This window comes from Vigna unguiculata, chromosome 1 (assembly GCF_037176805.1).
Source record: "Vigna unguiculata cultivar grain cowpea cultivar isolate G323 ecotype 2 chromosome 1, ASM3717680v1, whole genome shotgun sequence".
NCBI classification, from domain to species: Eukaryota; Viridiplantae; Streptophyta; class Magnoliopsida; order Fabales; family Fabaceae; genus Vigna; species Vigna unguiculata.
Genome location: NC_140792.1, coordinates 5,462,837 through 5,489,108, shown reverse-complemented (window position 1 = coordinate 5,489,108; position 26,272 = coordinate 5,462,837). Strand labels below are relative to the sequence as shown.

The 26,272-nt window shown below is 33.4% G+C and overlaps 2 protein-coding genes and 1 pseudogene across 3 annotated transcripts; 2 read left to right on the top strand and 1 right to left on the bottom strand.

The window, feature by feature from the left end:
• The first annotated feature begins 11,949 nt into the window (after positions 1-11,949).
• On the top strand, positions 11,950-12,720 carry LOC146888657 (uncharacterized; annotated as a pseudogene).
• Positions 12,721-16,892: 4,172 nt separating this feature from the next.
• LOC114182254 (thioredoxin-like protein Clot) lies at positions 16,893-18,894 on the top strand. Its single transcript, XM_085669585.1, has 3 exons — positions 16,893-17,035; positions 17,130-17,286; positions 18,425-18,894. The coding sequence occupies exons 1-3, from the start codon at positions 16,925-16,927 to the stop codon at positions 18,673-18,675; spliced, it is 519 nt and encodes a 172-aa protein (XP_085525711.1). The 5' UTR covers positions 16,893-16,924; the 3' UTR covers positions 18,676-18,894.
• A 116-nt stretch (positions 18,895-19,010) lies between these two features.
• Positions 19,011-26,220, bottom strand: SYN3 (Rad21/Rec8-like family protein). 2 transcript variants are annotated; one of them, XM_028068940.2, is made up of 14 exons: positions 25,959-26,214; positions 25,606-25,867; positions 25,462-25,508; positions 24,807-24,856; positions 24,655-24,722; positions 24,150-24,568; positions 23,958-24,066; positions 23,692-23,828; positions 23,020-23,600; positions 22,457-22,496; positions 22,235-22,283; positions 21,329-21,500; positions 20,486-20,606; positions 19,011-19,244 (listed from the first exon to the last, which is right to left on the bottom strand). In XM_028068940.2, the coding sequence occupies exons 1-13, from the start codon at positions 26,080-26,082 to the stop codon at positions 20,508-20,510; spliced, it is 2,157 nt and encodes a 718-aa protein (XP_027924741.1). In that variant the 5' UTR covers positions 26,083-26,214; the 3' UTR covers positions 19,011-19,244; positions 20,486-20,507. The 2 variants fall into 2 exon arrangements, with proteins under 2 accessions (XP_027924741.1, XP_027924816.1); XM_028069015.2 differs by lacking the exons at positions 19,011-19,244; positions 20,486-20,606 and having other exon boundaries at positions 21,360-21,500; positions 22,417-22,496; positions 25,959-26,220.
• Between the last annotated feature and the right edge of the window lie 52 nt (positions 26,221-26,272).

Genomic DNA, 26,272 nt, shown 5'->3' with positions numbered 1-26,272 from the left:
GATAATTACATGAATGCTTACTTTGTCTGTGCAATAGAATAGATTCATGTGTTTCAAACTGTTTTAATCAACCGTGAAAGTCGAGTTCCATAACAACCCTTTATTTTTTCTGGCCAGGATGTCGACATCCATTTTAGTCGCTTGAAACGTGGATGTCGACATCCGTTTCATAAATTTTTTTTGGATTTTTAGCATTACAGATGTCGACACGAGACTAGATCTACAATTAATTAGAAAAAAACAAAAGGAAATTTCTAAATAATAGTACTTCATCAAATGGATCAAGAATCAAAGAATCAAAGCCAAAAAACATTATTTATGAAAATTAACAAAAAAATAGATTGCGGATGTGGACATCCGTAACACAAACTAACATTCATTTGAATGCTATTCCAGATGTCCACATCTCCGCAATACTATTTTTCATTAACATCATTTTTAATTTTTTTTAATGAAATCAGATTCATATAATTGAAAAAAAAATTAACAAACAACTATATTAATGTTTATACATATTATAGTATGGTTACTCAATCAAATGGATCAACAATCAAACTCAAAAAAAAATATATAACAAAAATTAAAAAAAAAATTATATATATATATATATATATATGTTGCGAATGATGACATCCGCAATACAAACTGACATCCGTTGAATATTATTGCAGATGTCAACATCCGCAATACAATTTTTCATTAACATCATTTTCAAAAAAAAAAATTAATTAAATCAGATTCATATAACTCAAAAACAATTATCAAACAACTATATTAATGTTAATACATATTATATTATGGTTACTGAATCAAATGGATCAACAATCAAACCCAAAAAAATTATATATGAAAATTGAATATATATATATATATATATATATATATATATATATATATATATATATATATGTTACGGATGATGACATCCATAACACAAACTGACATCCATTGAATACTATTGCAGATGTTAACATCCACAATTCAATTTTTCATTAACATCATTTTTGAAAAAAAAAATTAATTAAATCAGATTCATATAATTCAAAAAAAATTAACAAATCACTGTATTAATGTTTATACATATTATAGTATGGTTACTAGATCAAATGGATCAACAATCAAAGCCAAAAAAAATTATATATGAAAATTTTAAAAAAATGTTGTGAATGTCGACATTCGCAACACAAACTAACATTTGTTAAATACTATAGCGGATGTCGACATCCGCAATACAATTTTTCATTAACATCATTTTTAAATTTTTTTAATTAAATCAGATTCATATAATTTATAAAAAATTAGCAAACCACTATATTAATGTTTATACATATTATAATATGGTTACTGGATCAAATGGATCAAAAATCAAAGCCAAAAAAATTATATATGAAAATTAAAAAAAAAATGTTGTGGATGTTGACATCTGTAACACTGACATCCGTTGAATACTATTGCGGATGTCGACATTTACAATACATCTTTTCATTCACATCATTTCTATTTTTTTTAATTAAATCATATTCATATAATTCATAAAAAAAATTAACAAATCACTATATTAATATTTATACATATTATAGTATGGTTACTGGATCAAATAGATCAACAATCAAACCCAAAAAAATATATATATGAAAATTAAAAAAAAAATGTTTGTTATAACAGAAGGACACGTGGAAGAAAACCCATATCATACCTGATTGAGAAGAACAAACAAAATCATGAGAAGAAACATTTATTTACGAGACTTTGAAGAAGGAGGAGGGTAATCGTGGTATGAATATTCTCTCTGATATTTCCGCTGCTGAATTCTCTTACTCTAAACTCTCTTGTCATTCTAATTCATTAATTCTGGACTATTCAGGTGTGAAATTCTTGAAGGGTGCATAAAGGAAGACAATCAAAGTGTTGTCGACACTACCTTTATTGCCTTGTTGATACACTTTATTTGAATTTGGTTTTGTTTTTGTTGGAATTGAACCTGTTGTTGCTACTTTTGAAGTCTATTTCATAATAACAAATATACATATTGTTCCACTTTTACATCAAAATTCTAAAATCTAAAATCTAAATGCCATACACAACTTTTTTAAACTTCATACACATAGGGATATAATCAATGACTTTTTTTCAAACCTATAGGCAATTTGTTTTAATAAAAAGAATCCAAAACCATGTCAAATAATGTAAGATGCAGTCCTCAACATTCATCCATTGATTATTAATGCCAAATTCATCCAAGGAAAAATTAAAAAAAAATCAGCTAAGGAAAACAGATATATAACCAAATGGTATGTTTTTTATTCTAATATATTCTATTGAAGTAAATGTTAATAAAAATAAATGTTTTACACAAATTTTGGTCGCAGAAGAAAGTTTTCCTGCTCTCTCCAAGCAACAAAAAAGTTGAAGTCTTATGTGCCAATTTTAACAAAAGTTTCCATATTGCTATTCAAAAACTCAAAAAAAGTAAGGACCAGTGTTGTACCTATGAAAAAAATTGTCAGCGAGAAATATTTCCTTTGTCTCCTTGGATTTCTTTTTAACATCCAAATTTAAGTCCTTGAGCTTTGAGTAAGGCTCAAACTCATTTGCAATATCCTTCACTGTATTGATGATAATAACATAAGCAGTACATTATAAAGATACAAAATTGATATTTTAAGTCATACATTACAAAGACAGAATTAATAATATAAATCATATGCAATATCCCTCATCTTCCTGAACAATGCTTGTGCAAATATAATGACTATTTCACCATTCACTAGACACAATACCTTTTCTCATATGGTACAACTATCCCATTTGTTGCATGAGATGACCTTGTCCTATAATGAGTACTTGAAATTTGTTGATCTTCACCATTTGTTCTAGTTGAAATATTATGCCAAGCAAATTGAGAGAGAAGTAAATTTGTTAGACATGAAAAACTAAAAGAAATATGATAGTCTATTAGAAAACATATTCGTTGATGGCAATTATTTTCTTCTCAAACGATCACAGGTAATTGTTGTTCTCACCTCTAGGGTTTTAATATTCAGTGTGTCAACACCAAGACAAATTATGTCGATACATCCTACAGCACCAGTGGAATGCTTTGGTTAGTGATGACATCAAAACATTCAAAATGTTATAAAGATCAAATTTGGATATGAAAAATTCAAAAGAACAAAAACCCTCTAAAACTTTAAATATTCAAATATACCACAACTTCCATCACATTATATAAGGAAAAGTAGTACGTCCAGAAATAACAAACCTAACAAATAAGAAGATCAATAGAAAAATGATATTCAAACACAAAAATATTAGGATTGTTGATAACTACCTCTAGTAAAGCATGTTCAATCTCCTTCCACGTTCAAGAAAATAAACATGTAGGCTCCTCATAAGGTGAGAAATTAGACATGATGTTGGTTTTATAAGTATATTGAATGAGTATAGTGTATATATGCTATAAATTCTTTAGAAAATGATATGGTAATATATGCACACAGATTATTAGTACATGATATGGATGTTGTATCTCATGAATATATAGGGGTGAACAATTAAGCATGAATTCACCTACATATTCTTTTTCTTTCATTCCAATAGGATCTCTCTCCAATTCGAGCATCTTGACAAAAGTTATTAGTAATTTCCTTCACTTCATATGCTCATATATCAGGTCAAATGGGTTGAATTTTAACTGGTTGAGCTATTTACAGCAACAACCTATCATTTTAGATTTCATTATATCAACTCAAAATGTTGCGCTAATATAATACGGTACTTGATTCTAGTGTTTAGGAAGTAAAATAAACCTTTAAAAACTTGCTATCTTGGGAAGCAACCCATTCCCAGACTTTATACATGGTTATCGACATAGTTATGAGAGAATTTTATAAGCAAGTGAAAATATGGCTAATTATGAATCTTGATTAATAAGTTTTTGAGGTTTCCTAAATTATAAATAGTAACAACATGCTAAAGAATTTGGTAATATTTTACACCAATGACAAAATGATGGACATAATTAGACCATTACAGCTTTGACCATCAAAATATAATTAGACCATTTATTTATATAAGTGTTACTACCAATTGAAGTTATCTGCAATGAAAACATGCCAAGTTGACAATTACTTATATCAAGTTTAGAAAGAAGAAATTCTACGAATGTATTTCATATAAAGAAACTATTGTTCAGGTTATAATATATATCATCAAACCTTCTGAGATGATATATCCTACTTGAAGTTAAGTGTTTATTCTATTTTAGTAATGAGATTTATCTTTCTCGTAATTAACTAGAATTTATGATGGGGTTCTTAGAGTTCATTGGTATGGTAGCAGAAAGGTATAGGTATAATTACTCCTATATACTCAGTTTGGGGCTAGTGTGTCAAATAGGTACCCGGTTTAAAAAAGTATCAATTGCGTTCCTAAATCAGTTTATGTGCATCAATGCAGTCAATTTATGTTGACGTGGTTAGAAAGGTTAACATTGACTGATACTGGTTAGTCTCTAAATTAAATTTTGAACACGTGGAGATTATATATTAATGACGTGGATATGTTGGCTGGTAATGAAAAATAAAATACACAAGCACCAGCAGAAAAAATTAAATTTGGGGAAAGTTGTCGAAGTGTAGATGAAGTGGGAGAAGAATTGTCACGACTTGTGGTTTTGCTGGGATTGGAAACTGAAATCGAAGTTCGAAGGCGACATTGAGAGCGACTTGTGGGCCATCGTTGACGAAAGGTTCGTATTTGCTTTGTTTGTGATTTACTGATTAGGGTTCTGATATTAGGGTTTTATGGTAGAGGTGAAATTGTGAACTTGTGTTGATTTATGTGTTTAGGCGCATTGTATTTGATGTTTTTGTAATTTCAATGTTTTGTTTTTTGTAATGTTTGAGTCAGTATTACTTTATTGGTTTGTCCCCCATTATATGTGACAATGATGGTGTTGAGGATGTGGTGTGGTCCCTCTTTCTTAATTGTTGTCGGTGTCTTGGTGGTATGGAATGTAAATTGTGTGTTATTGTTTAGGTTTTTTTTTATATTTGGCAAGGATATAAAGTTAGGCATATAATAGTTGACATGAACGACGAAAATTTTGAAGTGGTGTTTCACCATGGGGGAAGGTTTGTCAATGATGGGTCACTGAAATACGTGGAAGATAGTAGTACTTTATTTTGTGACCTTGATAGATGGAGTTTTTTAAGATAATGTCAATTTTGAGGGAGATGGGTTATGTGAATGTGAAAGAATTATAGTATTCAGTAGGTGAGGGTTCTGTGTTGGAAGGAAGGTTAGAGTTGCTCAGTAATGATAGACGTGCATGTCATATGGTGAACATAGCCACCCTGAATGGTCAAGTGCACCTTTATATGGTACACTTTGTCTGTGAACCTCAAGTAGTTCATATGATAGAGGACCAACCTGCTGTGGAGGGGGATGGTCAGCAAGAAGTAGTGTTAGGGGGTGAGAATGAGGGAAATGATAATGAAGATGGTGGTATTGAGTCATATCATAATGTGAATGGGGATGTTAAGGAAGAAGTTGATGTTGAGAGTGAATCTCAATCACCTAATAATGGGGATGGGGATACTGGGGAAGAGGTTGTTGTTGAGGTTGGTATAGAGGCACATGATAATGTGAATGGTATGGCTAATGAAAAAGCTTTTGTTCATGGTGAGGAGGACTTAGCTGATAATGTGAATGATGAGGCTTACGAAGACCATGTTGTTGAGTGTGAGATTGAGGCTAAACATGTTTTTGGGGATGGTGAAGGGGAAGTTGGTGGAGAAGACCCTGTTGTTGAGTGCGAGGTTGAGGTTGAACACATTGTTAGGGATGGTGAGGAGGAACTTGGTGGAAAGATAGACAATGAGGAGGATGATGAGTATGAAGTCAGTAGTTGGACTAAGTCTGAAGGTGATGTCATGAGTGGGGATGAACTATATGATGTCAGGATTGAAAGAGATGATATGGAGGATGAACTATATGATGTTAGAATTGAAGGCCATCAAGTGTCTGGGCCAAGTGGAAGTACTCGAACAAAGTCACAGGATACAAATGTGTATGACGAAGGGATTTCTGATATTGAGTGGGAGTTTGAAACATTAGAAAGTAGTGACTATAGTGATACAACAAATGATGATAGAGACAACTATGGTCACTTTGGGATTTTTGCAATGCCTAAAAGTATGGAAGACTACAAGTGGGAAGTTGGGACCTACTTTGCTGAAAGGAAGAATTTACGGAGGCAATAAGAACTTATTGTGCGCGTAGTGGTAGGAAACTTAAAATATTTAGAAATGACAAAAGAAGAATTTGTATGAAGTGTTTGGGTGCGAAAGGTAAGTGTAAATGGTATGCGTATTGTGCTTATAAGGTTGCACAAAGTACATGGCAATTGAGGAAGATTATCAATACCCACACATGCATAAAAAATTTCATGTACATTTAATGACTTCTAAGTGGTTAAGTGGGAAGCTAGAAAAGACATTAAAAGAGAACCCAAATATTAGGCTCATTGATCTGAAGAACAAAATAGGGAGGAAATGGAATATTGATGTTTCAAGGTCTATGGCCTTTATGGCTAGGACTATGGCATATTCCAACATTAGTGGATCATTCAAAGAACGATATAAGCGAGTTTATGATTACGCTACTGAACTTCTAAGGTCAAATCCAGGTTTGATAGTTAAACTCCATGTGGATGAGAATGAAGGCAATCCCATATTCAAAGGGTTGTATATTTGTCTTAAGGCTTCCAAAGATAGCTTCATTTCTTGTAGACCTATAATCGGTGTGGATGGTTGCCTTTTAAAGGGAAATATTGAGGGGAATTACTAACAGCAGTGAGCAAAGATGGCAATGATCAAATGCTACCATTGCCATATGTGGTAGTTGAAGTTGAAAATAAAGAGACTTGGACTTGGTTTCTTGAGTTGCTGATAGAAGACCTTGGTGGGGCTCACTTGTGTTAGACATTCACCTTTATGTCTGACCAGTAGAAAGGAGTGGATGCAAGGAGTAAGCCATCATAACCATGATGGAAGAAATACGTCTTTAACTCACGAAAAGATGGGCATCCAATAGAAAGAAGATAGTTGTAGTTGAAGATTCCATTTGCCTAAAAATTAAAGACAAACTAGAGAAGGAGACTGAAAAAACTAAATATTGGATACTGAGGTAAGATCTACATTGTTTATTCCTTATTTTTGGTCTATGCATTAATGTGATTTTGTTTTATCTTCATTGGCAGTTGGTCTGGGGAAAAACTGTTTGAGGTCAGACATACTTGCATGACTGGGGAAAATTTTGTAGTAGACATAGATAACCATGAATGTAGCTGCAGGAAATGGAGCATAACAACAATCCCCTTCTATCATGCATTGACTGACATCAGATTCTTAAATTTGAATGGAGAAGATTACTTGCCTCATTATTTTCTAAGTCAACCTATGAAGAGACTTATTTGTCAATGATATACCCCGTCAACGGTCCTCATCTATGGGAAATGACATCTTATTGTGATGTATTGCCTCCTACCAAAAGAGTGTTGCGTGGAAGACCAAAAAAGAAATGCAGGTTGAAGTCTTGGGAGCTGAAGAAGGACTATATGCAAGTAAGGCAAAGTGGAACACGTAAAAGGTGTGGCATATGCAGACAACTTGGACACAAACGAAATAATTGTCCCCAAGCACCTCCACCACAGCAGCAACCAAACCCAACTACATCTACTACACATCAAGGAGGCACACAACCAACTCAAACTCAGGTAACTCAATCTCAGCCAAGTCAACCAGTTCAACCCACTGAAACTCAGCCAAGTCAACCAGTTCAACCAACTCAAACCCAGGCAAGTCAACCACTTCAACCAACTCAAACTCAGCCAAGTCAGATTACTGGAAGGGCACCTATTCTGCTATCACAACCACAACAGGGAAATATGATAACACAAGGAACTCAAATACCTTTGCCAAGTCAACCAACTCAGATTTCTTCATTCAATGTCGTTGACCCACCAACAAGGCCCAACTACAGAGAAAAATTATCATATAGGAAGGGCCCAATTTCGAAGCAACAAGGGCCCAATTTCAACCATTTTGCAGCTGTTTTTTGTTTCTTCAAGTTGAATGTGTAATTTCTTTTTTGTTGGAAGTAATTTATTTTGAAAAGACATGGTTTTGTATTGAAATACTTGACAGTTTATTTTGTTTATGGAGTTTTGTGTTTTGAAGAATAGGGTTATGTATTAAATTCCAATTTGGAATAATATCATGTTGCTTTTGACCATAATATTATTTATATGGTTCATTCATTTGTGTTGTGAACAATATATTACCTTATATTGGTTATTTGTCATGCTTTTGTGGGCATATTATAGTCATGGTTTTCTGTAAATCAATAAAATAAGACCAGCCACTTAACACTATTACTGAAACTTCTCATCCATTCAATAACAATTCATTACAAAAACAAACAACCAAATACATAACTTCCTACTCACTACATAACTGACTTTTACAACAATTCATGGGATTTGTATAAACTTCCAAACCAATATTACATTAATCAAACCCAAACAAATTAAAATCCCACTTAAAAACCTTACCCACTTTTCAGAAATCAGAAGTGACTTTTTTAGATGGTATATCTTTCTCCTTTGTCTAGCAATGGTAGCATCTCTTTCATCCCCATTATCTTCATTCAACCATTTGAAGTAATTGCACCCTTTAAATAGCTCATTGGCACCATCCGCTGCTTAGAAAAGCCAACAAACTACAAAGCCTCCGTTAAACAAAAAAAAAATCATTGGGATTAAAATCCACCATTGCAGCTTGAATCAAAATGAAATTAAAATTAGAAAACAAACCTTGAAGTTGGGGCAACCCCAAAATTCTTTTCCAGCATTCCTAATCATTTTAGCCACTCCCAACACAACAATCTCCCCACAATAACACATTAGTCTTTCACCCAAACCCCTATTCGAACCACCAAGGGAGGAGACGCTCTGTTGCTGTGAACCCTAGGAAGAACATGAACATCCTTGTTTGCAAGACATTGCGGAATTCAACAACCACCACCAAGTATTCGGGGATTGATGAAGAATAAACTGAAAACGAAAGGAAGAAGACAATGAACCCTCAATTCACTAATTAGGACAGAACTTCAATGTGAATACTCTTCCTTAATAGAGGAAAACCACATAAACGCACTGTATAATTATATTTTCAAACACCAATTTGTTATCATTTGACACATATGCCTTCTCCACTACCACATCACCACATTCTAAATGCCGTTTGTGAGAATTTAACGGTATGGACTACATTTATGCACATAAACTAATTTGGGGACACAATTGACACTTTTTTTTAAATCGAGTACTTATTTGACACACTAGCCTCAAACTGGATATTATACGAGTAATTATACCAAAGATATATATGGAATGGAAATTCAATAAAAGGAAAAAGAAAAGGGGCGTGAGATGATGTATCGTTAAAAATAAAAATGAATAAAAGCTTAAATGTTTTTCGCATGAATTTTAGCGATTAAAAACAAAACTCATTCGTGAACATGTTTATATATATATATATATATATATATATATATATATATATATATATATATATATATATATATATATATATATATATTATATTGTAGGAATAAATTTATTAGGTGTGAATAATTTAAAATTTTATATATTCTTTGGAATAGATACCTTTATATTATTGGTTTAGAAAGAGGTTAGGTGAGATTTTAGAAAACCCAACAAAGAAAAGAAATTATCTTGGCATATGATAAAATACGTAGAGCGGTGATTTATTCACCATGAGCTAAGTATGAGTATATGGTGGTGGGAAAAAAAAAGAGATAGAAATAATTAGAAAAAAGTCAAGCTTTTAGTTATTGGTGGTGTAGTATATTAATGTTGATGCAGAAAATGTGGTATAGTGTAAAGCCTTTAATATAAGTTGAATCGGTGCAATTCTGAAGAGCGAAATGAGTAAGAATGTTACTATTTTATTTTAGGCTTAATTACTATCTTAGTCTCCTAATTTGTTGGGTTGGTTCATTTTTTTCTCCTTATTATTTTTTGGTTCAATTTGGTCCTGTAATTCTTTAAAAAGTTCAATTTGGTCTCTGCCATTAAGTCTAGGTTAACAACATCTTCGTACATGACACGTGTCATTTTGTAGAATTTTCAAAAATTTTTTAATTTTTTTTTTAATTTTTTTAAAAAAATTTTAATTTTTTTTTTTATTTTTTTTTCTAAATTAAACTGCCACATATCACCTTATGTTGTGACACGTGTCAATTTGAGATTTTTTTATTTTAAAAAAATATACTGCCACGTGACAGGTCACGATTGTGCCACATGTCAAGCTAACATTGGTTATTTTCAATTTAGTTCCTCTATTTACAATTTTGATTCAATTTAGTCCCCCAAATTTTTAAAATGATTCCATTTTTTTCTCTCCAATTTGAGACCAAATTAATAATTAAGCTTAATTACAATTTATATATTCATGTCAAAATAATTTTTTACCATTTATACATCAAATCACTCCCTAAATACTCATGTTATTTCATTTCTTACATTTTTTCACTTGTAATTTTTTACACTTAAAATTTTTTATACATGTAAAAAAAATAATTTGAATAGTTAGATGGAGTAATTTAATCTATAAATATAATAAAAATTATTTTAATATGTATATATAAGTTGTAATTAAGCTTCATTACTAATTTGGTATCAAATTAGAGAGGACAAAATTGAATCATTTTGAAAAATTGGAGGACTAAATTGAATCAAAATTGTAAATAGAGGACTAAATTGAAAACAACCAATGTTAACTTGACATGTGGCACAATCGTGACCTGCCACGTGGCAGTACATTTTTTAAATAAAAAAATCTCAAATTGACACGTGTCACAACTATAAGGTGACATGTGGCAGTTTAATTTTTTTTAAAAAAATTTTAAAAATTACAAAAAAGTGGTACTGTTTTAATAGAATTAAATAACATGTGGTACTGTTTTAATAGAATTAAATAAATTGATACATTTTGAATTAGCAGGCACATGTATTTGGAGATAGAAGTTAATAATTGTTGGTTAAGGATTGAACTAAATTATGAATAGGTGCAGGTTTTGTTTTCTAAGGGTACAAAATAAATTATGAAGTGGTGCTGAATTAGTTTCCACACGATGCAGATATTAAAAAGATTCATCGTGTGTTTTCATTTTAGCATATGAGACGACATAGTAGTTCGTGGGATTAAAATGAAGGAATATATGGCGGAGGGTATCGTAAATGACGTTGAGTTAATAAAAAACAAGATTGATAAAAATTAGATTAGTTTTTTTTATCATGAAACACAATATTTAATTTATTAAATAATAAAATATAAAATTAAATATTATAAAGAATAAAAATATTTATTAAGGTTTTTTCTTTTCATGTTGTAGTCTAAAAAAATTAAAGATAAATTTATTATGGAAGGAGTTATTGGAAGGAGTTGACAATTTTTGATGAGATATTGGAAGGAGTGGAGCATAGGTTCGGTTTGAGACACCTTTACACTAATTTTAAAAAGAGATTTGGTGGAGGAGTTGTCATCCGGGACCTTATGATGGGGCTGCAAAGGCTACCTTCTATCAAGCTTGGGAAAAAAAATGGGTGAGTCGCAGAAAATTAATTCTGATGCTTATAACTGGTTACTTCAAATACCTAGGAAATGTTGGTGCAAACATGAATTTAGTATGTATCCTAGGTGTGATGTGTTGATGAATAATTTATCTGAATCCTTCAATAGTTCAATTCTGATTGCTAGAGATAAACCTATCATAACTATGATGGAGTGGATTAGATCATACATCATGGGTAGGTTTGCATCCCTAAGACACAAATGTAGCTTATATAATGCAAATGTGATGCCTAAACCTCAAAAAAGACTAGATAAGGAAATTGAAAAAAGTGCAAATTGGATTCTAGTCTGGGTAGGGGGCAAAGTTTGAAGTGACTCAAGGGTTCACCATGGAAAAATTTATTGTCGACCTAACTGAACATAGTTGTAGTTGTTATTTCTGGGATTTGGTTGGGATTCCATGTAGGCATGCAGTGGCTGCAATTCACTACAAGATAGAAAATCCTGAGGATTATGTTCATCCCTATTACAAGAAAAATGCATATCTGGCTTGTTATGGACCTAAAATAACCCCCATAAATGGACAACAAATGTGGCCTAAAAGTGATTTCCCAGAGCTGCTACCACCTATCTACAAAACACCACTAGGACGACCCAAGAAACTACGTAGGAGGGAAGCAGATGAACATGTTAGTCACTCAAAGATAAGTAAGAAAAACATTGCCATGAAGTGCACAAGATGTAATCAGTTTGGCCATAATATCAGGACCTGCAGAAAGAGAAACACAACCAGAACAACCAGACAGGTAACATTTAATCCAGTTTTCTATCTTCATTATGTTATACAATATTCAAAATAATTAGAATACCCTTTTCACAGAGTAACACACAAAGGAACACACAGAGGAACATCCCTGCAGCAGCAGCAATTGAAGCTGGATGTAGCAATTCTGCACAAGCAAGAAGGCAGAGGCCTCGTAGGAGGGAGAGATCCTCATCTTTGGCTGGCACGAGGAGGCAACGAGCAACTGCAATAACAACAAACTCAACTCCATAAGTTATAGGGTCCCAAGCAAGTAGCACTGCACCCACTGGACAACCCACGTGAAAACTTTGTAGTTGGTTTGTTGGATTAAGTGAAAACTTTGTTTTTTGTGTGTACATGAATGGATTATTGTCCCCCACTAATGGAACACCATAGCGGTGGGTAGGCATGTGGTGGACCACCTTTTGTTATAGGTACCACTTTTGATGCATGGACCACATTTTGATCAATGTCCACTTTATATGGCTTTTTGTAATGACTTAGCAGTTGTTTAATTCATATGATGCAGGGACCACATTTTCATCAATTCAAACATATGTTTGGTTCAAACTGTAAAAAAAATTCAAATTAGTAAAGAAGTAACCAATATGTAAATAATTATATGTTTGTTTAAGGCATATTTAAAACTAACCAGTATGTAAATAAAGCTACCAAAACAGATAAAAAAATGTCCAACAGATTGTTAATACCACAAGGGTAATAGAACACCAATTAAACGAAGTGAAATGGAACACCAATTCTTTGATTAATAGCAAATTCCCACGAATACAAAACATAAAAACCTTCACTGCCATAGCTCACAACTCCATACCTAACCTAATTACAATTCACCTTCAACAAGAACATAACCACAAATAAAACTGTAAACGCCCACGACATAAGAAATAAAAATTGCAGGAATTTCCCTAATCTTCTCTCTGTTTGCAATTTCTTCTTCAACTTCTCATTTTTCTTTGTCAATTCCAGGATAACTTTGTCCCTATCTAAGCAAACTTCATCTTCCTCTACTATTTTTGCGTTGTTCGCTTCAATTTCAGATTCTTTACCTTCGAATTCATATTCATCTTCTTTAACCCACTCAAAATAGTTGCAGTGCGAATTGGACTGCAAAAGAAAAAAAATTTAGCATTTCCGTACATAAATAACAAGCAAAAGTGGGAAATTGATATATTTACAGCCCAATTTCTACATCTCCAAAACAATCTGCCCTTATTCTTCACAGTAGTTGCCTTTAGGAGCAACAATCTTTCCCCACACCCACATACTTTTGATGCTATTTCCGAAGACGAGCCACAACTCTGCGACATTTTCGAACCAATCTTCCTTTGCGTAAAATTGAAACCTTTGCTACCACTCTTCATAACTGACTCCAGACGATTGTTGTTGCCTCAGTTTCCCCAACACGAACCAATCTTCCTCTTCAGTCACACTCTTTACCACATTACCATTGTTCCAATCCCGTTCCAATCCTCCAATCGCAATATTAGGGTTCAAATCATGTATAAGAAGCTTATGAGTAAAATAAAGTAATTAACTTCTATTTTGCCACGTTTCACTGTAGCTTAGTTGACCCTTAAAATAACGGGTGACATGGAACTCCGTTTGCTAGCTCAAAAAAAAAACTAACGACGTGCTAAAATAGGGACCAATTCCACGAGTTTCAGAAGATGGGGGACCAAAATAGATTAAAGTTTGAAGGAGGGACCAAAACCAAAAACGCTCAATAGTTTGAGGACGTAAAACATAGTTAACCCATTTATTATTTTTGCTCACGTTTCTTTCTTTTCTATTCTTGTAGAAAAGAAATCTTTTTTATTTCACTTTATAGTAAAATATTGGTTTAATAGTTTAATGCTATTCTTTTTTATCTCATGGGTCTTTCTATGCTCATTTTTTTATGAGTAAAGAAGAAAAATAATGTATTGTATGTAACCAATTTTTAATTGTGACTTGATTATTATAAAGTTTTTTTTAGTAATTATGTCTTTGAATTTTTGATTAAATTATGATAAATTATTTCTAAATTTTAAACTTCAAAATAATAAATAAGCTGATGGATGAATAATATAAGAATAGATTTATTTTTTTAAAATGTAATAGAAGAGAAGCTACTCGTGAATATGAAAACAATCAAATTCACTTCTTTACACAATCTGAAACATAATATAAATGATCCAATTAACACTTTCTTAATGCCTAGAGAATTAAGAGTGATGAATTTAATATTAATTCTTTCGAATGGAATACAAGAAAATGTCCTCAAATATAAGACTATCCAATAAATAAAAAAAGATAAAATTAGGACAACTTATTTAAAATAGTGTTCCTATCAACTTCAACTTTATAAAGTTTAAGTGTATATTTTTTATTTCTCCAAAATCATTAGTCAAGATCCACCACCGAGTACTTTAGTAATTTAAATGGTAGGTATAAGGATGATGGTATGAAGACAAGATATGTATCAACGCAATATGGGAACATTGGATGGGATTAATATGTACAAATTCATACCCATCCATGTCCATATACCCTATTTAAAAAATAAAGTACTTATACTCATACTTAGTTAATGCATAAATTTTTTATCATAAGGGACGAGTTCGAATAATACTCATAAAGACAAGTTTATTTGTTACTCTTACAATTGACATTAGATGGAAAAGCGGCTAAAGCACCATTAATAATAGTATTAGGTTTGAGTTTGGGAATAAACGCAGGTTGAGGACGACACTCAAAGTAATTTTTGACTAGAGAACAACACTGAATATAATTTTTGAGTAGATTGATTTACACTAAAAAAAAAGAAAGGATCCCACTCCCCATATATTTATCCTATGTTCATTGTTGTTATGATAAAATATGTTCTTTGTTTTGGAAAAGGAATGTTTTTCCACATACTTAAATTTTATTAAAACTATGCTTTGTGAAGGATTTTGAACTAGATTTATCGGAGTTCTCAAGTCTATCCAACTTCTCAGAATTGAAGTAATTGTAGCAACAAAACGTAGTGTTTGATGAGTCACAATGGAGCACTTGAGGGTTTGTTATTGCAATTGTTGCTGCTCAAGCTCTTAATCAACTTTTTCCATTACCTTAATATTGTTTGCTTCCACGGGAGCAACCCATCAAGACCTACTCATCAATAACTTTGCTTAAGATTGGAAATTTGATCAAATAAAATGAGATATGGTTTAAGATTGGAAAGAGAAGAGGGAAAGAAGATAACTTAGTTATATAAGAGGGGCATCGCCTACAATACTATTATTTTAAATCATATATTATGTGTTTATGTAGATCAGTTAAATCGTCATCTCTTAATTACATCAAATAAATAAATTTAACAAAGAAGATCATATTAACTCTAATTTATTTAGAATGAAGATTAAATTGAGAACACAAAAAATCAAATTACCACGTTAAATAATTCTAACAAAAATAAAACCTACGTGATAAATTATTAATTAGTACAATTTTATCTAAATACTGTATTGTATTGTCTATTTCACTTATTTTTATAAATTATTTGTGAAATTCTGTTTAAAGCATATTGTAACATTAAAACGATTATTTTCGGAGATTCTAAACTATTTTTGAAAAAAATATTTTAAATTTTATTTAACTTTCTCGGAAAAAGTGGCTTATATCTAAAATATTTTAAAATTGAGTACGTAATCATTATTGGACTTGCTTTATTGTTGAACCAATTACGATGTTTCCTTTTCTTTCTTTTTTTTTCTCTCGTTCATATGCTTAAATTATGGAATGTATTTGGACTTTAAAATGTCTGAATTCGTTTAGACTTGGCCGATATAGATAGATACAAAGATAACAATGTCTACACTCATTCTATTTTCTTTATTTTTTCTTTCTCAGGAGCTTAAATATTTAATTTGACCCTAAAAGGTGTCATTTTCACATCAATTAATGGGGCCATTATAACCAACTTATTCTATAATACTTTTGTCCTTTTAATTTTGTTTTGAAAAATATGACAAAAATATTTGCTTTCCCGTATCATTAAATTCACATTTAGTAGTACTGCATCTGTTTTAAAACAATTAGGGTCATTTTTTTAAAGATTAAAAGAACTCTGAATTTTAGAAAAACTATAGAATGCAACTATCATTTTAAGAGTAAACATCATTAACATTTTGTCTCCTGAATAAGAATAGTCGTTGAGCATTAATGTAGAATTATAATACAAATACATATATACAGAATTAAACTATTCATTTTTTATTTTACTGAAAGAAATATTTTTTTAACACAAAACTTCGTTAATATTTAGTCTCCTCAAAAAATAATATTTAATGAGCATCAATGTAGAGAAAGACAGCATTTTTGTTATCATCGAAGGACAAGATTTAAAAAAGCAATGACGTATGTTTGATGACAGCGTTGGCTGCCTGTTATCTGATGAGATGGCTGAACAAAAATGTTATCAGAAAACAAAAAAACTAATGAACTACAAAATTTGTATCAAAAACTAAAATCTCTGAAAAAAATATTAAACAACAATGAGAATAAATATAAGAGAGCCTATGGGGTATTGGTCTGTCATATACACTTAGAGGAAAAGTATCAAACTTTGTCTTGGAAAATAATCTGACAACTTTGTGGTGTGGTTTTGTTGTTTGCAGAGAGGAAAAAAAATGCCGTTGAAGTTGTTGGAGGCAACAGTGTCGAGTTTTGATGGTGTTTTTGAGAAGTTCCGATCAGAGGCTGCAGAAAACAAGGCAAATCTCATCCTTTTCTTGGCTGACAAAGACCCTGTTACTTCTCTCAGCTGGTGCCCTGGTATCTATATACCTATCATGCTATCCATGCATGCTCTTTTTCTTCTTTCTCTTGCATGTTCAAATCTGATTCTTTTTACTCCAAAACTTATAATTTAATAGCCATATCAGCTTTTGATTTTGGTGACTGGCTGCACTAAATGCATTTTGTTTCATGGAGCATTTGACAATATCAGTGTGAATTTTTTGCCAACATATATAGCACAAAATAAGGACGGACAAAAAATCTATTTTTTTTATCTAATCCACTTTTACTCCGATCTAATCCATTTTATTATAAATTTTTAGTTGAGTTAGATTAAAGGTTAAGATGGACTAAACTAAATTCAGACTAGTAAAAGCGTTGCTTTATGACCTATACGGACAAGGCAAGACCGACGACCCTGAAGAGTTGAACATACCCGACAACCAGAACAAGCTTCACGGGCTTAAGACATGAATGGACTAGACAAGCCGACAAACTAGACAAGTTGATTGAGCCCAATGCCCCAAAAAATTCGGGTGAGCCCGATGACCTGAACGAGTCAGGTGGGCCCGAAGACCCGAACTAGCCAAGCAAGCATGATGACCAAAATGGGCTAGGCGAACCCAAAGACCCAAACGGGCCAAGCGAGCCCAAAGATCTAAATGGGTCAGGCGGGCCCAAAGACCCAAACAGGCCAGGCGAGCTCGATGACCTAAACGAGTCAAGCGGGCTTAAAGACTAGAATGGGTCAGGTGGACCTGACCCGAACAGGTCAGGCAGGCCCAAAAACCTGAACACGTCAGGCAAACCCAATGACTCGAACAAGCCAGACAGACCCGATGATCTAAATGGGCCAGGTGGGCCCAAAGACCCAAATGAGTCAGGTGGGTCCAAAAAATTGAATGGGTCAAGCAAGCCCGATGATCCAAACAGGCCACCCCTAGCACAAAACATAGCCTTGGATTTCATTGGAGATTTTTTTTTCTGTCAATATTGGAGAAAACTGCTAAAATATTGGTTAACTTGTGAGAAGAGCTTCTCACAGATTGTTCTTCTGTAGAATTATATTTGTAGCTATTAGCATATCTCTGGATAACTTACAATTTTATTATCATATTGTTAGAGAAGCATGACTAGTTAATCAGAAATGGGATCTACACCTTTTCCTTCTCAGATTGTGTGAGAGCAGAACCTATGATCTACAAGAAGCTGGAGGCGTCATATGATGACATTGCACTTTTGAAAGCTTATGTTGGAGATAGACCAACATGGAGGAACCCCAAGCATCCATGGAAGGTGGAACCTAGGTTCAAGCTCACTGGGGTGCCAACATTGATCCGTTGGGAAAATGACACGGTCAAAGGTCGCCTAGAAGATCACGAAGCTCATCTAGAAAACAAAATTGAAACTCTTGTTGAAAAGTGACAAACGATTCCCGGTGCATGGTTTAAGTTGGTATATTGCATATAGTTTAAACCATGTGTGCTGTGTACTCATATCAGCAATTTATCCCCTCATACTTTATAAGTTTGCTGCTAAAGCATATAATAAATTGAGTGAAGTCCGTATGTTAGAGACAACTATACATATATCTGTCTTTTCTTACTTTGTACAGAGGGAATAAATAGCACTGATTGACTGTTATACCGCTCTTTCTGTTTCAGCCTTCATTTATAATTAACTAACATATATTACATGTCAAGGTATAAGAATCCTCACTTTGTTAAAATGACCGAAAAGCCTAATTTTAAATGCCATGCTTGTTGACAAAAATTCAGACCAAATTACTAGGTGGACAATTTGAATCCTAAATTAATGTTTATCTTTAATATACAAAACTAAATAAAAATAAGTTAATCATTGCAGTTTAATATGAACTAACCAGATACAAATATACATAAGTGACAAAAATCCTCTCTTCAAACTGGTCATTTCGCCTTATGTCTGCTATTATACATAACCAACTGCATTTCCATTCTAGACAAGAAATCCAACTGCAAATCAACAAAGAAAAAGTTAGAGAACTGCCTTAAGACATGTGGATCACCAAACCAATATTTCAAACAGATGAAAGAAAAATTTTAGGAAATGTTAGGCTGCACAAGATGGTTAACATTAAAAAATTCTCCACAACTTTTGCCTACATACTTTATTTTTTCTCACAGAATCAGAATAAGGTACAAAAGTATCAACAATATTGGATAAAGTGAACATGTCATTCGGGAGGGAGCAGGGCAAGGCTCCTCAAGTGCATGATGTAGAATATTATAACCGATTAAATTTAGGTCATACGCTTACCACAACTTTCTCTTTCAAATATAGTACTACAATTTAGTAGTCACCCTTTTTTGTATGTTTATATATATATATATATATATATATATAGGGAGAGAACATATCAAATGAGAACTTTTCTTGTAGTAAAAGACGAGAACAGTACTACACACCACTAACTTTTAATCTTAATCATCCATGTCCATGTGTACAAGTCAGATGTATGGTTTTCATAGAATAGTTTTCACTTTATCTTCCCTCTTTCTGTTTGTTGGTATACATATATCAACCTATACTTTGAAAAATACAAATTATTGTAAATAGCAAATTGTTAGGATTAAAAATATTCTCAACATCACCATAATAATTAAGAAAAATTCAAAATTTTCCTATTCATTTCAACATATTTTTACTTCCTTTCTTTAATAATAGATTTTATTATTACAAATAGAGATTAGAAAAATGTAATTGGTGATTGCGATCAATTAAATAATTTATTATTTTCATTCAAGTATACATTTTATGATAAATATTTAATAGAAAAAATAGGTACATTGTTGTGAAAACAACTATCATAAAAGAAAGTATTCCTCATATCTAATTTTAACCAAAAAACTAAGAAAAATAAAAATTGAGTGGGGGATCTAACTAGCACCCAAGACATACTAGCCATTGCTCAATCTGCATGCACATACCCTTCTTAAATAATTTTTACTAGTGCAGAGTACAACTCAGAATGAAGTAATGTTATTGTCATCACATAGTTATGACTAAAAGAACAAATTTATTTATGCTATCAAATACTATTTTTATAAAGAAAAAATATTACTGGTATCTTGAATAATTAAATATATGTCAATAAGCCAGCATTACAATTTATTAGAACCCGAACTATCACTGCTTCCACTCAATTTCTATCACCTTAAGTTAAAGAAGTCTTAAAGAAGTACAAAACTCTTACCTATATACACAATGACCTGCTATCAACTTTGAACATTTGAAGGCGTTGTGGCCAACTTCAAGCTGATATCACCATAAGGTTCATCTTGTTTTACTTCAAGAAGTCTATTAGTCTGTAAAACCTGTAATTCCACTTTCATCTCAGGCACAAGAATAAAAGGTGGGGAGGGGAACAATGCTTTTCACAAGGCATGCTTGCTTTTGAAAAAAAAGAAAAAGCATTATCTGTAGGACTTGAATTAATCTATGATATACAAATATATATCCCTTAATTTTACAATCAAATTGACTACACATTTTTCTATCATATATTAACAGAACTATATCCGTAAGCACTAAGTAGAATTCAAATATATAACTATGTTGATCACTAGGAAATGAATAGTCCAAACTTAAGTATAGGTATTTTATCCAATGAGAAAGCAATATTTAAAGGAGAGGGATAAATAACATCAAGAATAACACACATTTACACCCACACACGTGTGTATATCACCTTATAATCATTAAAACAACATACAAGCAGCAATATGACGAGTTTTCCCTTCAAAGATCCTTTTCAAGCAGAGAAGATAGATCTCTAGTAGGGTTCTAATAGGTTTGGTATTGTATACAAGAGAAGGAATAAACAAGTTGTGTGCAAGCTGTATCTGAACTATTTAAGTAGTTTAGGGACAATTTTGAGGGGAAGGGGAAGGTTCTCCAAAATTGGGGTGATTGAATTAAGTCTTTTCAAACACACATAATTCACATTGTAATCATTAAAAACATACATGCAAACACCAAATATTCACATTCTTTGGACATAATCGAAGTTTCTTTGAATGGAAATGTTTCAACTCACCAATACTTCAAAGAACATACGAGCAGCAATATGGCGTGTTTTCCCTTCCAAAATCTTGTTCAAGCTGAGATCAGAGAGATCTCCAGCAGAGCCCTCCGAAATAGGGGTGATTGCAGGGTCCTCCAAAATTGGGGTGATTGGATTAAGTCTTTTCAAATATTCAGCTGTATACCTGGAATAACATATGTGAATAATACTGGCTAAGTTCAGACGCTACAGAACTAAAATGAAGAAAATAGTATGAAAAGCAAAAGGGCATAAACAACTTATAAATGGTATATATGCACATTCTAACTTCCAGAAAAAAAAAAAACACCCACACACATTAAGAATATGACTTTAATTACTAAGATTTCTTTAAGGATTTCCTCACATATCACCACACTATATCTGATGCTTAATATTTCACTCTATTGTATCTAATGACGTATTGGATGAACAAACATTTGGGCCCAAGGAAGAGGAAGAAAGTGAGGTAACAGTCCTTGTGGATAGAGTACTGAACAAATTCACAATGTGCAAGTCCCTAGGTTATATGCATAAATATAAACAATTAAAAATACCCAGAAATATATTAAATTTGGAAAAGCACAACCTAAACATAGCACAATAGCATGCTTCAGCAAAAAATTTCACAATAGTTATACTTTAAAAGACTATCCAATAAACCAATTTTATTAGTGCATTACTATTAACTATAATTTCATTAACTTTAATTGTTGATTAGAAACAATTAAAATAGTTGTACTTGACGTCAAGAGTTGAGGGAATATGGATAACAGCTCTCTATAAGCTAACATAAAAAATATTATCAACTGTCTCATAAAAAATTACATTGCATGTTATGAACAGCTTGAACAAAAGCATGCATATTCCACGAAAGTGTATAGAGAAATGGATACGTACTTGGTCCTTTCAGACAATGTCATGTTACTTCCACTTGTACCTTGTGAACCTGCAAAATAACCAGTGTTGTTAACCATAAATCTGATTCTGATGATATAATAGAAATTGGCTATCCAGTATCACCTCAGCATCATATAATACAAGCAATGCCAACAATAAATGAGCAATAAAAGGGTATTTACAGAAAAATCAAATTTGATATGGCATTTAAGTAGAACCTACTGGCTGGTGTGTTGTTGCCCAGATTCAGAAACCAAAACTCCTACAAAAACAAGTTTGACAAACTATTAGATTCAATGCTTCAATTAAACCACATTAAGAGCATTAATAGTAAGATTACTAGAAGCAATTTTCACACTCCACAACAAGAATGGAATCCACAGATGGTGAAAAAGACTAGACAGAGAGAACAGGCAAGTACATAAAAAAAGTTGTTGCAAATAGGCATAAATTAGCGAAGTCGTGTACTATTGCTATTGCTACTAGTTCAAAAATATGATCAGAAGACAACTCGTCAAGCAAGTGTTTTAATTAAAAAGAGCATCAAGTCCTAAAATATGTAAAAACTGATGATTGACAATTAAATATCACGAAGATTCAACACTATATCACACATACAACAATATCTGTTTCAAGCGAGTTAGAAGTTACAGTTTTATATCTTATTCACATATTCCTTCTACTAAAGGAAAAACAGAATACATGCTTTGAACTGAAAGGAAATTGGACGTGATTAACTAAGACTGATTATATTAAAGCCTACAAAATAAAACCTGAAATCTTACATCTGTTGCAGCAGAATTGATCAAGTGCTGCATATGTGAATCTGGAGATTGCATTGTTTCTGATCCATAAGCACTAGGTGATGCCCCTAAATCTAGTGTCGGCATTCTCTCAGATGCAATATTTGTTCCCAAAGAAGCAACTGATAGGTCACGAAGTGAAGTCATAGTCAAGTCATCTCTTCTATCAAGGCTCGTGTAGTCATCCTCAACCACACTGTGTGCTTGGAAGGTGGGAGGGGGAGTGACAGCAACATTACGAGCATGTTCAACTTCTACATCAAACGCAGCAACAGGCGATGTAGCAGTTATTGGCTCTTCAGTAACTTGGTTAGTAGCTGCTATTGGTTCTTCAGAGATTTGGCTTGTAGCCGCTACTTGCTCCACTTGGGGTTGGTTAGTAGGAGCTACAGAATCTGTAGGGGGCTGGTTAGTAGGAGCTGTTGGCTCTTCAGAGACTTGGTTGGTTGGAGAAAGAGTTTCAGCCATTCCAACATCAGCATGATCTTCCTCAGAGATGACCAAATGAGGTCTTGAACGTATATATTCACCAGTGCATATGTCCAAAAGATTCTTGTCAACCCCTGAACACAGCAACACATTTTCAGATCACGTGTTGAAAAAGAGTACAAGGTACCACACAATCAGCAAAATAAGACACAGAAATCAGCCTACCAGTTAACAAGGGCTGGTAAAAAATGTGCTCTTTTCTTCGACTATTGTTCAACTTCCATATACCCAAGCTAGAGGAAGGAGCTTCCCTTCTTTTCCTCATTATATCACGTGGGTTATTAAGTGCACTCCGCATGAATCTACAAAGACACATCAAATATGCGTAACACAAGCAGAGAAAGAACAGGAACCTAAAACCTTTTAAGGTATGATGTACAAGTTGCATGAGAAGGAAGCTATTTGACAAAAAACAAATCTTAAATTATTACTTATTCTTTAACACAATGTTTTCATCAAACAACTGTTTTCTTTTTCTTCCTCTCCCTTGTGGCTGCTGTATTGGTGGACTTTCAGGAAGCACAAAATTGGGAGTGTTATCTGAAATAGGTAAACAAAAGTAAAATTTTTATATTTCTGGGATCAATATGCAACACAAGACACATAGATAGGCATGCACTGACCGACAAGAACCGGCACATCTGAAGTGGTGCCCCCTTGAGATGTAGGTGGAGTTGGAGGATTAAATCGTTGCTGAGATGGTACAGACATCCTTTCAGGATCAAAATCATGAATCATAGAGTCATGAACTCTGTTTGGCTCAGGGTCATTGTCCTCGAGATTTGAAAATAGTGGAGGGTTTTCAAGGTTGAGATCGTCATTGGTGGCATCAAGACCAACTTCAAGTGCCTCGACTTGGGTTGGTAGTGGAGGACTAGGGCCCAACCCCCTACGAACCTCAATGGGGTCAACTTGGGTGGTTGCTTGTGGAGGACTATGTATGGTAGGATCCGGCTGGATAGTTGATGATTCTCTTTGGGTGCTTGGACCATCATCTGCAGCACCCACGCCTTTCAATGATGATGGAGACTGGGGAACAATGCTGTAAGAACAAAACAAGTATCATTGGTTCACAGTCCCAAAAAAATTGAATGAAAAAGAAAAACTTAAAATACAGCATGGGCTTACTCCTCCTCCATTGGAATAGGGCCAGAGTCATGCAGCACTTCTGTATGAGAAGAATCCATTATTACATCCTAAACAGTAAAGAAAAATTAACAGTTTGAAAAGACAAATACAATATCACAGAGTTACACAGTTGTCTGAAGGGAAGACTGCACCTCATCAAAAGATACAGTCACGTAATAATCTGTTGTCACAGGTATTCGATCTGCACATTGAGAATTATTAAATATTAACGTCCATCTGCTCACAAGCTTTCAAAAAGAATGCAATGAGTTCATAATCAAATTAGTTTTAAAAGATAAAGGGTGTCATGCTAATCCCTGAAAAATGGAAACAATACTCAGGGTTCCCAAAAGTGTATTTCTTTTGTTAGAGGGGTCCTCACATCACCAACTTTTCATTGATCAGAAAAATACACATAGGAACTGGCCAATAACAAATTTGGCATCACTCAGTCCCTAAAAGAAAAAAAAAATAACTGTTTTCGTAAAACATCCATAAATTTAGCATTTTCCCAGGAGGAATTTACTTTTAACTTTTGAAATAGAAAAACAACTATTTCATCGACTTTCAGAAACTATCCCAACCAAATTAGCATGCATTCCCCTCGACACAAATTAAAAACCAACCCCTTATGGGTTTCAAAAAGCACAATACATAGCTATAATCTCAACTGTAACATCAAGGCTTCAAAATGTCCATGACCAAAAAGTGCATTCAATCATGACTGCATTTGTCTACACACAATTCAAAATCCTAAGGAACAAATTCAATTGTTTATTCTACGAAACTCAACCAATTATATATAACCTGTTAGTGTAATGTCTTCCGGATTCCTGGAGTTCCGATCCTCAGTCCTGAGAGAGACGTCCAAAAATCATCCCCAATGTGATAACACAAATAAGTCCACGAAAACTCGACTAAAAAAAAGGTGAAAACTCAAGAAGAAATTACCCTGTGTAATCTATTTGGTCGTCAATGTTCTGCGCATCGAGGTCAAAAGTCCCAGGCAGAGTCACCGATTGAAACGGTGCTGGCCCCACCTCCTCCGTCTGAGCAAACTGGATAGAAGCAAAGGCCTTGTGGAGACCCGTCAACGCGTCCTTGCAGTCTTGGTGAAGATACTCAACTTTCTTGGAGTATATCCGAACCACGCCAAGAAGAAGGTACCCAGACATTCTGAGAGCGATGGGAACACCAGGGTCCATGATGCGCACTGAAAGAACACAAGAAAAAGAATGACTGAGAACAAAAGGGTGGGATGAAGATGATTTGAGAAGAAAAAAAAAACGACAGCGTTTACTTACGGACTGTGGAGGGAATGTCGGTGGTGGTGTAGTGCGATTTCTTGAGGCGGTGCTGGAGGTGAGCGGCGATCCACACGGTGGAAAGTGGGCCCTTTCGCGCCAAAAAGGTTTGGGAATAGAACATGATGGTGTTCTTGGGATGTTTGATGGGACTAGGATTCGGGGAGATGGAGGAAGGGATTTTTGAGTTTGGTTAGGGTTTGTGAAGTGATTGAATGCAAAAGTAAAAAATGGCGGGAAACAACGTTTGGAACTGTGTAGTGGCGCGGATCTTGCCAGATAATTGCTGTGATGGACAGTTTCCAGTTCTGTTG

What these genes read in the sequence shown, in the direction of transcription:
- LOC114182254 (XM_085669585.1), top strand. Translation starts at nt 16,925, where the DNA reads ATGTTATCAGAAAACAAAAAAACTAATGAACTACAAAATTTGTATCAA. An exon ending in AATATAAGAGAGCCTATGGG is followed by an intron (nt 17,036 to 17,129) that starts GTATTGGTCTGT and finishes TGTTGTTTGCAG; the next exon opens with AGAGGAAAAAAAATGCCGTT. An exon ending in TTCTCTCAGCTGGTGCCCTG is followed by an intron (nt 17,287 to 18,424) that starts GTATCTATATAC and finishes TTTCCTTCTCAG; the next exon opens with ATTGTGTGAGAGCAGAACCT.
- SYN3 (XM_028068940.2), bottom strand. Translation starts at nt 26,082, where the DNA reads ATGTTCTATTCCCAAACCTTTTTGGCGCGAAAGGGCCCACTTTCCACC. An exon ending in CCTATTCCAATGGAGGAGGA is followed by an intron (nt 24,569 to 24,654) that starts GTAAGCCCATGC and finishes TTGTTCTTACAG; the next exon opens with CATTGTTCCCCAGTCTCCAT. An exon ending in ACATTGTCTGAAAGGACCAA is followed by an intron (nt 21,501 to 22,234) that starts GTACGTATCCAT and finishes ATGTTATTCCAG; the next exon opens with GTATACAGCTGAATATTTGA.